This window comes from Rousettus aegyptiacus, unplaced genomic scaffold (assembly GCF_014176215.1).
Source record: "Rousettus aegyptiacus isolate mRouAeg1 unplaced genomic scaffold, mRouAeg1.p scaffold_m13_p_5, whole genome shotgun sequence".
NCBI classification, from domain to species: domain Eukaryota; kingdom Metazoa; phylum Chordata; class Mammalia; order Chiroptera; family Pteropodidae; genus Rousettus; species Rousettus aegyptiacus.
This window is the reverse complement of record NW_023416308.1, coordinates 17174957-17191201: the sequence shown is the minus strand read 5'-3', so window position 1 is coordinate 17191201 and position 16245 is coordinate 17174957. Positions and strand designations below refer to the sequence as shown.

The following is a 16245-nucleotide window of genomic DNA, read 5'->3' as shown; positions in this document are numbered from 1 at the left end:
GGAAGAAGCCACCTGGATTTGGATTTTAGAAGATCTAGGCATGGGTCCTAGTACTGCCATTAACCACATGACTGTTGGGCAGTCATTGTATTATTTTATCTGGTTTCTTTGGCAGTAAAAACATCATTACCCACAATATGGGAAACGTAAGGAACTGCTAGGAAAACATCTGAAACTGTTCTGTAGACTCTCAAACACTATTCAAGTGTTAAGTTGTAAAATCCAGTCTCTGCCCTTAGGGCCTTTACAATGTGGTGGGCAAGTAAGCATAAGTACACATGGAGAATAGTCTAAAACTAGTGCTGGTGGACAGAAACATAGAGTAAATATTATGTGTTCAAGGCAGTGGGCTGAAGTGATGAGGGAGGGCAGTAGGAAGACCCTGAATGGGTTTCAAAAGATGGAAAGACAAACTAAGTAAATGGAAAAGGGAAAAGGGACATTCCAGGCAGGTAAAACGCATGAGCAAAGGTGGGGCAGCAATTCTACACATGATCTGTTCTGGTAATCAGATGCACACCAGAGGCTGCAAACTGGCACCAAATTTGACCAATGCAATCTGTAGGTGTTTTACTTGCACAGTGTTCATTTCTTTAATATCATCTGGTAATCTAAAACAGGGAGATAAAAATAAAAAATCCAACTTCCCATTCTTTTTAAAAACATGGCCACATTAGGTTCATTTTCCCAAGCTGGGAGCAACCCTCTGGAGTTTCTGAAAGGGTTCATGCCACATCCACTTCATCGTCTGTTGCCTTTTCGACCTAGTCCATTTCACTCACTCCATTACTGTCTGACCCCATCAGCATTTGAGCTTGAGATCCCTCTGCAAATGAGCCTTATGTTTGGAAAGGAGGTTCATGAAAGGAGCTAGATGAGAGGAGACATGGGTCATCAAAGATGCCCTAAAAGAGATGCCACTCGGCCTACTCCTGCACACCTGACATCTTTGCCCACGGTCATCGAAGCAATCACTTTCTTCACCGCCTCCTTCTTTTTCTCCTTCTTGTCACTGTTGAGTTCTGCTTTCAGCTCGAAGATCTCCCCTAAAAAATAAGGTAGGCATGAGTAATCCATCCTCGCCCTGTCAGAGGGCAATTCTCAGTCCCCATCTTCCAAACGAGTGGGAAGGAGGCAGGTAAAACACTATGCTGCCGACTAAAGGCAGTTTTGGGCCCCTGGCCTCGGGTGGGATAGGCGGCAGAGAGAAACAAGTGTTAGGAGAGGAATTATCAAGATGAAAGCATGGAGGTCACCTTGGATTGAGGAAAGAGGAACTGTGGAAGCTACAAACATTCTGAGACAAAAAGTATGAAGGTAGATCCTGCTCAGCCAGACCGCTAAAAACATAGAGGAAGCAAAGATCTCCTCAGACCCTTACCTAAAGCCTTCGTAGCAGCAGCAGCGTGTAATGAAATCTAGAGACTTAAGGTTTAAGGGGAGAGGGTAGGATCTGCTTGATTCCCACGCTTGGCTTTTCTTGTTTTCCTAGAACCTCCATTTAAAACAGCTCACTCAGGGTTTCACTTCCTGAGCTACAAGTGGTTACTCAGTTTTGAAAATGAGAATTCAGCTGCCCCACAAGTGCTCTATATAGCACATGTTAACTGTTCTTAAAAACTTGATGATCTGGAAAAAGCAAACAAGGAAGTAGAGTTGTTTAGGACCTTGCCATGGAGAGGTAGTTGGGACCCCAATAAACTTAGTAAAAGGTTAAGAAGGCAGACTTCGAGTGATAGGCCTCATGTTTAGCAGCCACCAGCATTTCCTGAGCCCTTCTCTAAGCCAGATGCCACACTAACTTCTTCCCATGCCTCTTCTCATTTCACCCTCACAACAACTCTGCATTTCACATTTTATAGACAAGCAAATGGAGGCTGTAAAAAGTTCAGTAACTTGCCCAAGGACATATAGCTGGTAAGAGGTAGGGCCAAGGTTCAAAACTAGACTGCCAGTACCAAAGCTCCTATGCTCAGGCTGACCCAGGATACTTGCTTTGCTTCTCTAGAGCTATTTCCTTGTCTGTACTCTCTACCCTGACCAGGGCACGGAATTCTCTCATTAAACACTCAGTTGTGAAATACCATTTAATCCTGCATTAAGTGAGACAGTTATTATTATTAATTTACCATGTGACCCTCTGCCTTGACTATCTCTTTTGTAGAATAAGAGTCCCCGGCTTCCTTCTCAAATGACAATGGGTGGGGGTGAAGCAGACTATCATATGGGGGTAAGAGCTGAGAAAGTTCTAGACAGATTTACAGTGACAAAAAAAAAAAAAAAAAGCAGCTTTTATCATGTCTGAACAGTGTGGTATTCAGCAAAGAACTCCAAACAAGGTTAAAGAACAAATACACAGCACAGCTTGGGGCAAGGCCACACTGAGGATATTGCTCAACAGAGCCAGGAGCAATCTGCAGACTTGGCAATTCAAATTCATGGCTCTGTAGAGCTGAAGGAACCCATGGCCTTAGCCTCCAAGAGAATGAGCACACCATGTCTCCCAGCTGCAGAATCCAACAGAGCACAATGACTTTGACCCTGGACCCTGCTGCAGGGCTTGCCCTGCTTTGCTGGAAGCCTTGAGTTGATGGATCTAGGCCTGAGTCGCCTTGGCCCCAAGAAGGCTGGTGAGGTGAACCTGGGAACTGCCTGCATCTGAATGTCTCTTTCCTAGGTCACCAGGCCAACCTCCTCAATCACATATGAGGCATTGATTCTCGCTACCTCGATGCCATCCCCCTAGCTTAGGCACTATCATCTCCATCTCTCATCAGAGCTTTGGTACTGGCCAACCTGCCTCGCCCCAGCTTCACCCCAACTTCACCTCTTTATTATAATCTGCCTTGGACCTTCCCTTGCTTAAAACCATCACTGATATTAGATTTGGACCTAGGCATCTCTCTACAGATATTTTCCTCAAAAGCAAGCCCACAAAAACCGGCCACTGATACCCCAATAGACTAGACATTAAGTTCACCCCCTCCGGCCTTGCTCACCAGGCCCTGCACTACTCATTCCTGCACACCTCTCCAACCTTCTTTACATCACATTCTTCGGTAACTTGTGCCAAAGAGCTTTACTTCCCCTGAATGTATCATGGGCACTGGCTCTGCTCCCCTCCTCCACCCTATTCTCTTTATATAGATAGGTCCACCCAGGATCCTCCCAGAACTCCTATACTTCCCTTATCATAGCACCTACTGCCCTTCAGAGTGATTATTACTTAATAAACTGTCTTCTCTGTGCAACCATAGCAAAGCCAGTTTAGAGACTATCTCCTCCATTGCACATGGCAGGTATTCAATAAAAACTGGCTGGACCAATAAATGAAATGCCTGAGGATGGGCAGCTGATCCAACAATAGACACTTTTCATCTGGTCAGCAGGAGTGTGCTAATCTTACTTGGAAGGAAGGAGGGAGGAAGGGCCAGTCAGAAGATGCTTACAGGGCCAAAGCATATTTGTCAGCTCCTACAACAGCCTCCATTTCCCGAAAAGCAAACAACCACAATATGCAACAATATAAGATGAGCTTAGCAAATTTCAGCGCATCGACTCAATAGACTAATATTGAGTTGTCAGACTGTGGGGAAATGTTTATGATAACGTCAAATGAAAAACAGGATATAAACTCTACTTCAACCACAGAAAACATGTGCCCACTGATAAGGACCAGACACACACATATCATGTGGGGCTGACGATAGCAAGTGTGCCTTCTTTCCTCCAGGAAAAACACATATTTAACAATTTTAAACCATGGGGAACAAGAGAGGGTTTTCTATATTTGGAGCTAATGCTCTTCCCTTCCTGACTTCTAAAAGAAGCGTTCAATTTTTTATACCATCAATAGTTTAATTTTCTGTATCCACAGGGTTAAAGATACTCTGGGTATTTCCCACCACTCACTTCCAGGCCTCTCCCCACTCCACTTGCCATCCCTCTAGGGGGGACAAGCAAAAGGGTTAGGCAGGGGAAAAGTAGAACAAGAGCGCACCATAAAACAAACAGTACCTTTCTTGGTCGTGGTGAAATATTTTGAGTCGGTCATTTTGGTCCCTTATCTGTGGCCAGACTCTGCAAGACAGAAGAGAGCGGTGACTTTCCACTGTGTTCTATTCCATTTTCAGTTACCAAGCACAGGAGGAGGAGAGAAGGATCAAGTACACATGTGGTATGGTAAGTTAGTGTCTTATCTCTCTACGAGGCAAATGAATTGTTAGATAATGGCTGATAAAATTTTAAATGTGCATATCTTTGACCCAGCAATTCTACTTCTGGGAATCTCTCTGACAGAAATACATGCACAGGATATAATGGTTTTACTGAAGTACTGTCCATAACAATGCACGACTGTCAAAAACTTAAATGCTCATCAGTAAGGGAATAGCTAAATACTCTTTTTAAGGGTCCACAGATTAAAATGCACCCAACAATCATGGTTACACCAGCACCTTTGGGATGTTCATTCTGCTCAGCACTGTTCTAAGTGCTTCACACACACTAACTCATTAAAGCCTCATCACAGCCTCGGGGAGGCACTAAAAAGTCAAATGAGTTTGGAAATGTCAAGTTTAAAAAGTTATGAAGATTTATTCTCTCCCCCAATTTTCCAGCTTCTCTAACAGTGATATACATTATTCGTCTCTACAGAGGGCTAGCATCCATACACTGTAGTCTCTATAGCATTCTTCAAATATAACTGGCTAGTCTTCTCGAAACACCTCTCAGGACTTCTATGTTAAAATTCACAGTGTGAAGTGCTGTTTTAAGGCAGTAAGACAAAGAAAGTACTCAGGTCCTCTTATTCATTCAACAAATATTTATTGGGTACCTACTATATAACCTCAATAGTTCCTCTTGGTCAATATATGAAAGATAAGGAAGCTAGCTACAAAGGAGTCAAGCACCCTGGATACATGGCAGAGGCTTCTGGGATTGTTCTAACATTTATTAAGAAGCTATCATTAACCAAGCCTTCTCAAAGCCAGGGGTTTTACACACATTATCTCATTTAATCTTACCAATATGGTAACTGCTTTTAATCCCATTTTTACAGATAAGGAAACTGAGGCTCAGGGATGTTAAATAACTTGCCCAAGATCATAAGGCTTGTAAGTGGCTGGATCTGGGAGACCATTTCAGATCTGAGCTCAGCATCTGTGCTCTAGTGATGAAGGAGCTCTGCTATCTCCATCTGAGCAGGGGTGGGGGTGGGGGACACAGAGCCCTGAGACAGTGAGTGGCTAAGGACTGAGTCCAAAAAAACATGAGTAACGGCCATGCCACCCTGAACACATCCAATCCTGTCTGATCTCGGAAGCTAAGCAGGGTTGGGCCTGGTTAGTACTTGGATGGAACACCACCTAGGAAGACCAGGTGCTATAGGCATAAAAATAAATAAATAAAATAAAACAAAACAAAACAGACCAAAAAGCATGAGACTTTCAAGTGTAACCTTCCAGTACTACCTGTAGCTTCATGTGTTAAGAAAATCATAAAACCTCAGAAACAGACATTCTTACTTTGTCCCTTCTATTGTCTCAATGGAACAGACTCAACATGTAACCCATTAACACCTTCCTTCAATTCATTACTATGTGGGGAAAAGATAGTTTCTGGTGGGACAAGTATGAGGGAATAAGGATCATTTCAAAAGTCTCTGCAAACAAAGCCAATATAGCTCCTCTATGGCCCAACTGTATTTTTCCAGGCTAATCTTGTATTTATGGCAGGATAGCAATAGGCTGTTCTCCAACTGAGATACCTACAGATTTTGTTTTAGTAATCAGTGGAAAACAAACATGTACTGTCTCGGGGATGCCTTATATCTCTTATGGATCCCATCAGGATAAAGGAATAAAGGCTTGGCTGATGAAATGGTATAAAGGAAAAGACAGAATTCTACTTTCCTTTTGCTTTGCAAGGTTGAAAAGGGATGATAAAACTTTTCTATGGGAGCTGTGGGAAAGAGCAGAAAACACCACTGCGTCTGATGCCAGTCCTACAAAGGGGACTCTAATTGCCAGTCTTGGCGGCAGGAGTCAAGGCTGTAGACAGATCCACAAAAGGAGGACCTGGTCTGGTCCACAGCGCTATGCATCCTCCCCCTTCATGTCTGGCCCAGAGCTACACACCTGGTCAGTATTCAGTTGATAGTTGTTGAAAGAAACGATAAGGGACCACTGAAAATTCTAGGGAGTCTCAGCTTGCTCTCTGATAGCTCTGTTATATAACTATTTGACATTTGTTTCCTATAGGAGTTTACTCACAGAGAAGCCTCACCAACCTAGACGTTTTTTTTGGATTTCTGAGGATGAGCAGATAAACAAGGTAATGGGGTGTCTGACACACAATAAAGGGCTACATGGCTTCAGAAGCCACACGCTTGAGAGCATAACTGGCATTGGTATCCTAAACAAGAGGGTTCCCTGTTTCTCAAGGTTAAGTTTAGTCTAAGAAGAGGGTTCAGTGAAGGCAAAAAAACCAATATCACTGCCAAAAGAATCACAGAAATTAACGTACAAATCCAGCCAATGTTAAAACCAGTAAGAAATCAAAATAAACAAAACAAGAACTACCTTAGTCGTGTAACTTCAGTATTGCTCAGAAATTCTTCCTTCTCCAACAGAGGAGGCTCTCAGGGGCTTTCCCCTGATCTGCAGGCACCACACAGTATCCAGGGGCCCTAAAATCCCAAAACATAACTTGCTGGTGACAGATCTGTGTTGTATGCAACCACCCAGGTGGAGGAAAGAGTGGGAAATTTGGATGAATAAAAAAAGCAACAGAGCTGCTGGGTCAGTCAAGTCAAAAAACCACCACAGCTGCTGATATCCCTAGAGCACTGAGCTTTTGATGATACTTCCTTTTATAGGTGCTAAGCAAGTTTATACACACAAACTCAAACTGCCACCCTGTGGGCTGGTGCTGGCTGCCTCTTTTCTCCGCAGTATCTATTTCATATATCCCTCTGCAGAGGGCCTCAACTGGACTGGTGATGCAGAGATCGGGTCCCTCTGAAGTTGTTTCATATTCAGGAAATTTTAAATTTTAAAAGAGGAAGAGAAGTGGGGAGAAGTGAAAACACTTTTGCAAAGCCTCTCCAGAGCACAGATTAAAAAACCTCGCTTCACTGTGAAAGATCAGATCACCTGCACCCTGCTGATCTATGGAGGGTGGCTATTTCCTTATGTCCTTTCAATGCCTCTTGGATGTCAGTGTAAAAAAGATTTTTTCATTATCTCTGCAGAAATGGAAAAATCCTATGGTTTAGTTCTAAAGGAGCTCAGACTTGTAGATGACACAGGAAAGACCAGTAGCACTGCTCAGCTGTTGCCATACACTGCATTCCTACTAATGGAGGCAAAAGGAGCTAAGACCTTGTCCTCTGATGAATCTGGCTGTGCAACTAAGCTACGATTGAAAGCAGGCAGCCAATTTAGGCAAGAAAAAGCTTAGAGTTTGGATTCCATCTTGGAAGTGGAGGGTGTATTAAGAAAAGCAATAATTGGAGACAATTTTTGGTTCAGAAACTGCTCTGGCCAGTGTGATGAGTCACTTTTGCTAAGGAAATGGCATTCTGGGCAGGGATACCCCTCAATTGCAAAGACCAAAGAATAGCTCAAGGAGATGGCACAGTCCAAATTAAAAGAGGAGCACACCCAGAAGGACTGGTTTTGTCTTTGAGGATCCACTGCTGCTATCCTCACACTCATCCTTGGAAGATGATTTTGATGCCACAATCCCAGGACCAATTCCAGTTAATCTCACTTAAAAAAAAAAAAAATCATATTGACATGCCTACTTCCTCCTGCCACTAGGCTTAAAGAAAAGGAACTGAGAAATAAAGCCCGAAATAGCATAGTATTCTAGAATTATAAAGAAGTCCCTAGTAAGAATAACTGACAAAGATGTAATGTAATCTAAGAGTGGAAAAACGAGGTCCTAAGAAGAAAAGGAAAGAGGAAAAAACTCATAAACTCCCAGCTAAAGGCTTAGGATTTCTTTTCTTTTCTTTTTTTTTTTTTTTTTTTAATTTTAGCCACTGGTGTTAGGGTTAGTTAAAAAAAAAAGAGAGAAAAAGAAAACCTTCACATATCTAAATGTAATTTTGTGAACAAGAAATGAAGAATACCTTTCTGTGTTTTAAGCCAATAAAATGAATTTAAATCTATAAAAAAATACATTAAGGAAATGAGTATCAAATATATTTCAACTTTTTTCCAGGTGTCAAAATTGCTAATAACAACAATTAATGATTTTTAAAGGACAGAGTACTGAACTAAGGTTACAGTTCACTTCATTTGTATAATTCAACCTCCCCTCTTGAAAATGAAGACATCACCTCTTGCTAGTCTACTTATTTCACATATTTCTTTTGATGGGATAATGTGAGCATGAAAGCACATTATCCCATCAAGTATAAACATAAACATTGTAATATTGTGGGGTTCCACTTATATGAAATTCTGGAATAAGAAGTAGAGGCAAAGTAACCTATGGTGATACAGGTCAGATCAGTGGATGCTTTTAGGTGGGAAGAACTGACTTGAAGGGAGCACAAAAGAACTCTAGAGGTGATGGAAATGATCAGTATCTTGATGCAGATACTGGCCAAACTGTACATTTAAAAGCTGAGCATTACATTTTATGTAAATACAAACATTTTTTAAAGTAACAACCAACCAACCAATGCTAGAGAAGAAAAATAGAACACTGTATCACACAGAGGAAATAAAACCTTTATGAATGTGACATAAAATCAAGAAGTCTTAAAAGATCTATGAATTCAATTATATAAAAATGTGGGTCGGGACTGGTAAGTACTTGGATGGGAGACCACCTAGAAATACCAGGTGCTGTAGGCTTTAAAATAAATAAATAAATACAATAAAATAAAAAAATAAAAATAAAAATCAAGTTTTCCTGCATGGACAGAAAACATATAGTAATAAAAGAGATGACAAATACACTAAAAAAAATTGAAATTTGCATCGTATCACAGGCAAAAGGCTATTATTTTCCTTAATATATAAAAAGTGACTACAAATAGAATGGCAAAGGATGTGGCCTGTTCACAGAAAATGAAGTAACATGGTTTAAGCTACTTACAATAGGAGATATAGAAATTGCAACTACAATGAAATGCCATCCATTAGCTACTGGATTGGTAAAGACCCAAAAGTCTGATAACACTCCATGGTGGTTCTGATGCGGAAAAATAGATACACCTTCATATGATGCTAATGAGTCTAAATTGCTATACTCTTTATATTAACTTAGCAACAACCAACAAAATTGCAAAGGTACTTAGCCTTTGACTGAGAGATTCTGCTTCTAGGAATTTATTCCACATATACAAAACTATGCATATACAGTTATTCATGTAGCACCCTTCATAATAGCAAAATATTTTAAGCACCTTAAATAGCCTTCCACAGAGGACTGGTTTAAAAAGTTATGGCCCAGCATATTGAATACTATGTAACTCAGAAAAAGAATGAGGCAGTTTTACATGTGCTTGTATTTAACACTTTCCAAGATATTAAGGGAAAAAGCATATGTAGTTTACTACCATTTTTATTAAAAAAGAAAAATATGAATATTCATAAAACATAAATACCCATGTTTGCAAATGCACTGGCTATCCTTGAAAGGGTAAACAAGCAAAGTTACAGTGGTTTCTGCCAAGAAGGAAGCTGGATTACCAAGGGATGGGTGAGAAACTGGCCTTTCATCATTCATCTTTTTATCTTGGGAATTTTATATCCTATGCCTATATCACCTCTCTAAAATATAATACGGTTGAAAAAACAATGGTATATCTGTCCAAAACCCCTTTGCTCATCTTTTGGTCTCAACAATGGTATATCTGTCCAAAACCCCTTTGCTCATCTTTTGGTCTCAGCTCAAACACCACTGCACCAGAGGAAACTCCTCTGGACCCAGAGGGCAGAGGCTTCCCCAACATTTGACTCAATTATTGTGGACTTCTCCACAGCCCTCTTCAAGACTCTATTGGGATTTGTCCTGTTTAATGCTGTCAATCCAGTGACTGGCACTAAGCCTAGCATATTCTAGAGCTCACCAAATGTTTGCTGCCACAATGAATGAAAAGACAGGTTCTCAGAGAAGCTAAAAAACCAAGGACCTATAACAGATCAGTACAAGAGGACTCCCTGATGAGTGCCAGACTTTGATGATTGGGCAGACCAGGAACATAAGGTTTTACAGTTAATGTTCAACAAACATGGAAAGGCTGATCCAATGCCAAGATGGCTGCCAGAAAATCTAGCTTTGCTACCAACCGCTGTGTGATCCTGATCAAAAAACTCTCCATCTCTGTGCCTTACTTACTTTTACCAACTGTCAAACAAGAGAATTCAACCAGATTAATGGTGTTTCAAGGCCCTCCTCACTTTTAAACTGTTTAAAACAAAAGTGGAACAGCTCTGGTTGACGTAAGGGTAGGGGGCCTAGAGCTTGGTTCATTCCACTATGCCCGATGCTCCCCTTCCTCACCAGGGGCCCTTCAGACAACTCATAGTTCCATGGAACAGAGTTTGAAAATCATTCTATTGAATTACAGATAAAGCCCCTCCCATATCTCACATTCTATGATAAATTCATTTCCTTAAGAATGAGTGTTCTTCCTGGGTCTCAAAAAGAAGGAAATGAAACATGATCATTCTCAGCGCATGATGAAAGGTGTTTCCAAGAGAACAAAAGAGAAAAATTCAGAATGCAGCCAGGCCAGCAAATCTACAGGTTTTCAGTGGGAAGGAAAACAGTAACAAGACAAGCATTACCCAAATGGCCAGCCAGGGGCCAGGGTAAGGACTATTCTAGTCTCAGGGCAGTTATTCATGTCAGAGCAGTCCGTGCTCTGCAATAGGATGAGAGAGGCATGAAGTCGGCAGCACTAGCAGAGAGTTTAGCGAATTAACAAAGGAGACAACTGGTATTGTGAGTTCAGTCAGAGAAGGAGCTTTGGGAAAGGAAAAGAGGAAAGACATTTGGCAAGGTCTGGTCCAGCTGTCAAGAGCCATCTCTGAATTCAAGTATATTCGGGCAGGGAAAACTGATCCTGGAAAGTCTGTGTTGGTGGCTTCCAACTTCAGTGTTGAAATTGTCACTGTTAAACCCTTGCCTGATAAATAGCTGTTCAGAAACCTACTCCAAGGCACATATTAGCTCAAGGATGGTCAAGGTTAAGCCAAGGCTAAGAATAAAAGGAGCTAGGGTGGTGCCTCATTTGGAACAGAAAAGCCAACCTTTGATCATCCCATGTGTTTTGTTGTTTCAGTTCTGTCTCAAGGGCAGAGATTGACTTATTCCACAAATATTCCCCTACTCTGTGCCATGCTCTGGATTGTGGTCCCGCTCCCACGAAGTTTAGAATTTAACAGAGATGATGATTTCACTCACCACCCAGTAACTCTACTCACCACTCTTCACCTGTCTGACAGTCTCCTTTTTAAAAGGAAAAGGTCCCCATGGGTAAGTATTAAAGTTTGCTTTACAGACAGGGAAACTGGTAAGGCCAACTCAAAAATAAAAAAGATGAGTCAGCTGTAGAGAAACCAGATTTCAGACTTTCTCTCTGAGACAATGTAGTCACCAAACTCAGACAGGCTCTCTCAAGTCAGTTCAGTAACTACGAAGAAATAAGCTGTGTTCTTCTCCGGGCTTGGCATGAAATTTGGAACAAAGGTGGCAGCGGTAGTAGTAACGACAAGTGGATGTGCACTATGGGCTAGACACTATGCACAGAGCTTCAAATTTAACCTTCACACTAACCGTGAAAGTATGGATTAATCAAAAGTTTATAGATGAGGAAACTGAAGCCCAGACAGGTGATGGCATCTTTCTGGCGTCCCACAGCTAGAAAATGGTAGCACTGACACTCCCAACTCTTACCCCATAAAGTCTCACTTGCTCTGCTTTGTCAAGCAAGGCAACTCCTCCTCTCTGAATGAAGACCTGGCAGAAACACAGCCGCTCCAGGCTAAAGGGTATGAGAAATATGTTGTCACACATCCCCGCAGTCCCTCGAATGTTGAATGACAGGTTATTTTAGGGCCAGCTCATCCAGTTTGGACAGCAGGAGTGTCAAGTTTGATAATGTGCCTAGTGAAAGCCTGTCTAGGTGAGTTTCCAGAGTTATGAGCGTCCTGGGACTTGGATGACAACTGACTGGTCAAAATCAATGTCCTGAGACCTACTAGTAATTAAAGCCTCAAATAAAAAGGAACTAAAGGCAGGCAAATGCCACATGCAAATGTTGCTATATCAGCACTTAGTCTCAAGAACCTAATTTTAGAATCAGGTGCCAATTCTCAACTCTCTACAAGCAGTAATGTGTGGAAAGATCTGCTGTGAAGAAAAAGTGAAGTTCCCCTGGACTTGCAAAAAAAGTAACAGGGGCTTCTTCTAACAATACGTAAATTAATCAAGATGTGGAGAAAGAGATTCAATGATGGTCTTAGATGCCACAGTGTGTTAGATCCTGGCAGCAGAAGATGCAGTAATCCTGGCTAATTGAGAAGCCTCACGCTGACTAGCATTTGACACTGCAGAGCACTCCTTCCTCCTTGAAATACTTTCTTCTCTTGGATTCTAGGACGCCATGTTCTTGCTTTTCCTCCTACCCCACCGTCTGCTTCTTCTCAGTCTTTGTTGATTCTTTCTCCTCTCCCTCTCCTTCAACACTGGAGTGCTCCAGGGCTCATGCCTGGTACCTCTTCCCTTCTCCGTGGACGCTACCTCACCTTTTTGGTTATACCATCCTGTGTCAAGGTTTTAAGTATCATCTACATGCTGACAACTCACAACTTTACATCCCCAGGCTCAACCTCTCCCCATATATCCAAATTGCCTAATCTACATCTAAACTTGAATGTCTATATAGCTAACAGGCAGTCCAAATTTAATGTGATAAGAACTGATCTGCTTCCCTCCTCCCCCCCCAAAAGCTCATCCTGGAGTCTTCATCATCTAGTGACTGTCAACATTATCTTTAACAGGTTCTCAGACCAAAAACTCTCAGTTACCCTTGACAACATACACTCTCTCAGATCCCACACCTAATCTATAAGCAAATCCTACTGGGTCTAACTTCAGAATGAATCTTGACTCCATGAAGCAGCTTCTCACCAGTATCATCACTACCACCAGACCCCAGGCCACTATCACCTCCCACTGGGATTGCTACCAAGCTGCTTTCACACTGCTCCCCACAACTCACCTCAACAATAGGCAGAATGATCCTACTACAATCTAAGTCAGTCACTGGTTCCCGCTTTCACTCAGAGTAAAAGCCAAAGTCCCAGCTGGGACCTTATGACCTATAAGGCCCTGAATGAGATGTATACCCCCTTCTGTCTCCCTCATACACATCCTTCTCGCCATTACTTCTTCAAACTCTTCTCCCACTATTCTCCCCATTGTTCTCTCAGTTCCAGCCATATGGGCCTCTTTGCTGACCTTTGAACAAAACAGGCATGGTTCCCTCTCAGGGCCTTTGCAAGCATGGTACACTTTGCCAGGGAAGCTCTTTCTCCAAATAGCATTGTGGCTTAAGTCTCTCACCTAAGTCTTGGCTCAAATGTCACCTTCTTGAGGCCTTCTCTGACCACTTTATTTCGAATTGTACACATCCTCAACCAATCCCCCCACTTCCTATCCTTCTTTCCTCTCTTTGTTTTTTTCTTCAAAGTATGTATCACCAACATACTATGAAATACATTTATATTGTCTATTTTTTCTCTCTCCATAATATAAATTCCATGATGACAAGAATTTTGTTCATTTTGTTCACTACTATATTCCTAGCTCCTAGACTGGTAGGTACTTGGCAAATAGGAGGTGCTCAACAAATATTTGAATGATTAGTGCTCAGCTCTCCTCTTGGGGAAATTTCACATTTTGTAAACCAACCTGAGCTAGCGAGCAGCTTCCCAGTGTTCCATCACAGGGTTTTCCAGAAGCCAAAATACATCTGCTCTGGTTGTCAAGCTATTTTGACAAAATCGAAATTAAATATGCCAGACCCCACGACCCATTTTATAGCCAATAAATATAAGGTAAGTAAATAAATGATAAGAGAGAAGATAAAGGGTAAAGAATAGAAGATCAGGTGGCAACATCTCTAATGGGAGAAATGTTTAGGCTACTGCCTTCGGTGAGGCCAAACCACCACCCCTTGCTCCCACAGGCATCAGCTCACAGAGTGTCCAGAGAGGTGGGAGTCCAAATGCTGGGGGAAGAGTGGAGACGGCGTTGACACAGGCTATGATATGAACACGGCTAGGCCCTTCCCTCTGCCTGTAACCCTCCAGGCCCACAGGAACTTCTGTGTTCCTCTAACTACCAAGCTCTTCACTGCCTTTGTACTTACCGATCCTCTTCCTGGATTATCCTGTTCGGCTTCTGGAGTGGCTGCTCCAATTTATCCTTCAAATCACATCATTTCAAAGATACCATCCCTGCAGGCACTAAGTACAAATTTTTCTGTCCTCACTCCCAGTAGTCCTATACGTATGTTTACTAACCACCTCCAACGTGTCATAAACAGGCCTACATTCTGGGGATGCAGCAGTGAATGAAACAGACAAGAATCCTTCCCTTTATGGAGTATACATCCTAATGGCAGACAGGGACCATAAGCAAGATAAATAAGTAAAATAAACAGTATCTCAAAGAGTGATAAGTGCTATGGAGAAAAGGAGAGCAGGGAAGGAAAGGGAATATGGGGGAGAGGGAGGTTAAAATTTAACAAGGGTAGTCACAGAGAGCCTCCTTGAGAAGGATATGTAACACTGTCTAGGCATAATAGTGCAAAGGCTGGAGTGTATCTGGCCTTTGAGGAATAGCAGGAAGGTGATGTGGCTCAAGCTGAGTGAGCAATGAGGGAGGCAGTGTGTTATGAGGTCAGAAGAGAATAAAGTTGGCCTTCCAGTTCAAGGTAAGGACTCTGGCTTTCACTATGAGTGAGCTGGAAGCCACTGAGGATTCTGAACAGGACTCCTGAAATCTGACTTACATTTTAACAGGTTCTGGGTACTATGCTTCTGTTTCCCTCATGGCTTAACCATTTTTCTAATTTTTATACTTCTTTTCTATTTCTTCTCTGTCTGTCTCCCCCATTAGAATGTAGTAAGCAATCAAAGGACAGAAACTGTCTGGCTTGTTTACCTATCCTCACACTTAGCCCAGTACCAGGCACACAGGAGGGAAAGAAAGGAAAGGAAAGGAGGGAAAGAACAAAGGAAAGGAAGAAAGGAAGAAAGAAATGTTCAATGTATAAAGTTCTGTCCTCAGTGTCTCAACATCCAGCCATGCAGTCCTTAGAGGTCAGAGAATAAAGACCACAGAAGCAGACTCGACAGCTGGCTATAATGAAATTTTGTCATTCTGCTCTCAATATGCCTAAGACCACTAAAGCAATTAGGGTGTGGTACAAAGTTTGTGTCACCCAAGTCTATTCCTCTACAGAACTCTGTAACTAAGGTTTTCAGTGCTGAAAGTGGACACTGAAGGGTTGGTTTTAAAGCTTTTGAGACCTGACTTCCATATCTACCATCTTCCTGCTCAAGTCCACAGAGATGGTAACCTGGGGGATCAGATGAAGGCATCCTGGCTGCAATGAACTCTGGGCATTTTAGAGTCAACCAGCCACACTCTTAACAAGAAGCGGTCTCCTAATTTCAAAGAGACCCTCTTAATGAAGGTCAGAGGTCAAGCCCAAGACTAAAAACCCAAAAAGCATGAGGCTTGGGAGTTTAGAATCACAGTTGCTCAGCTCCATTAAATAACAGGAGACAACCCAAGAACAAGAGGTTAGGAAAGGAAAGCTGACCAAAGCAGGTGGGATGGGGGCTTTCTAGGGGTCTACATAACATAACAATGATACAACCATACAGGTACTGTGTAGTGGTCTATACAATGGGAACAAACATATTACTACTGTAAAATGAAAATTACAATGTCACATACCTGAGGGGTTTGTAACCTAAAACATATCAATATAGACAAAGGCCTCAGGAGTGCCCAGCCACCTAGTACTTGATAAATGTTAGCAACTATTACTACTATATAGGGAGAGGTTACTGCCAGTACCTCCCTGCTGCTCCTCAACCCCCAGGTCTCTGGAGGCCCTGAAGCATGCTGGTGGCTGGCTGGGTGGTAGAGACAGTAGTTCAAATATAATTAATCCTACAGTCTGGTCAGATTTCACCC

At 42.1% G+C, this 16245-nt stretch overlaps 1 protein-coding gene and 1 pseudogene across 6 annotated transcripts in view; one reads left to right on the top strand and one right to left on the bottom strand.

The window, feature by feature from the left end:
• AP1B1 (adaptor related protein complex 1 subunit beta 1) overlaps positions 1 to 16245 on the bottom strand; it is a 46553-nt gene that overhangs the window by 27022 nt on the left and 3286 nt on the right. For 4 of the 6 annotated variants that reach the window (XM_016164326.2, XM_016164329.2, XM_016164330.2 and 1 more), the window contains exons 2-3: positions 4018 to 4080; positions 941 to 1046 (exon numbers count right to left, since the gene is read on the bottom strand). In XM_016164326.2, coding sequence (XP_016019812.1) covers positions 941 to 1046; positions 4018 to 4054 — 143 coding nt within the window. In that variant the 5' untranslated portion in view covers positions 4055 to 4080. Of the gene's footprint in view, positions 1 to 940; positions 1047 to 4017; positions 4081 to 6584; positions 6692 to 16245 lie in introns of all 6 variants that reach the window. The other 2 variants (XM_016164331.2, XM_016164328.2) reach the window with 1 other exon arrangement.
• Positions 5276 to 5394, top strand: LOC118603570 (annotated as a pseudogene).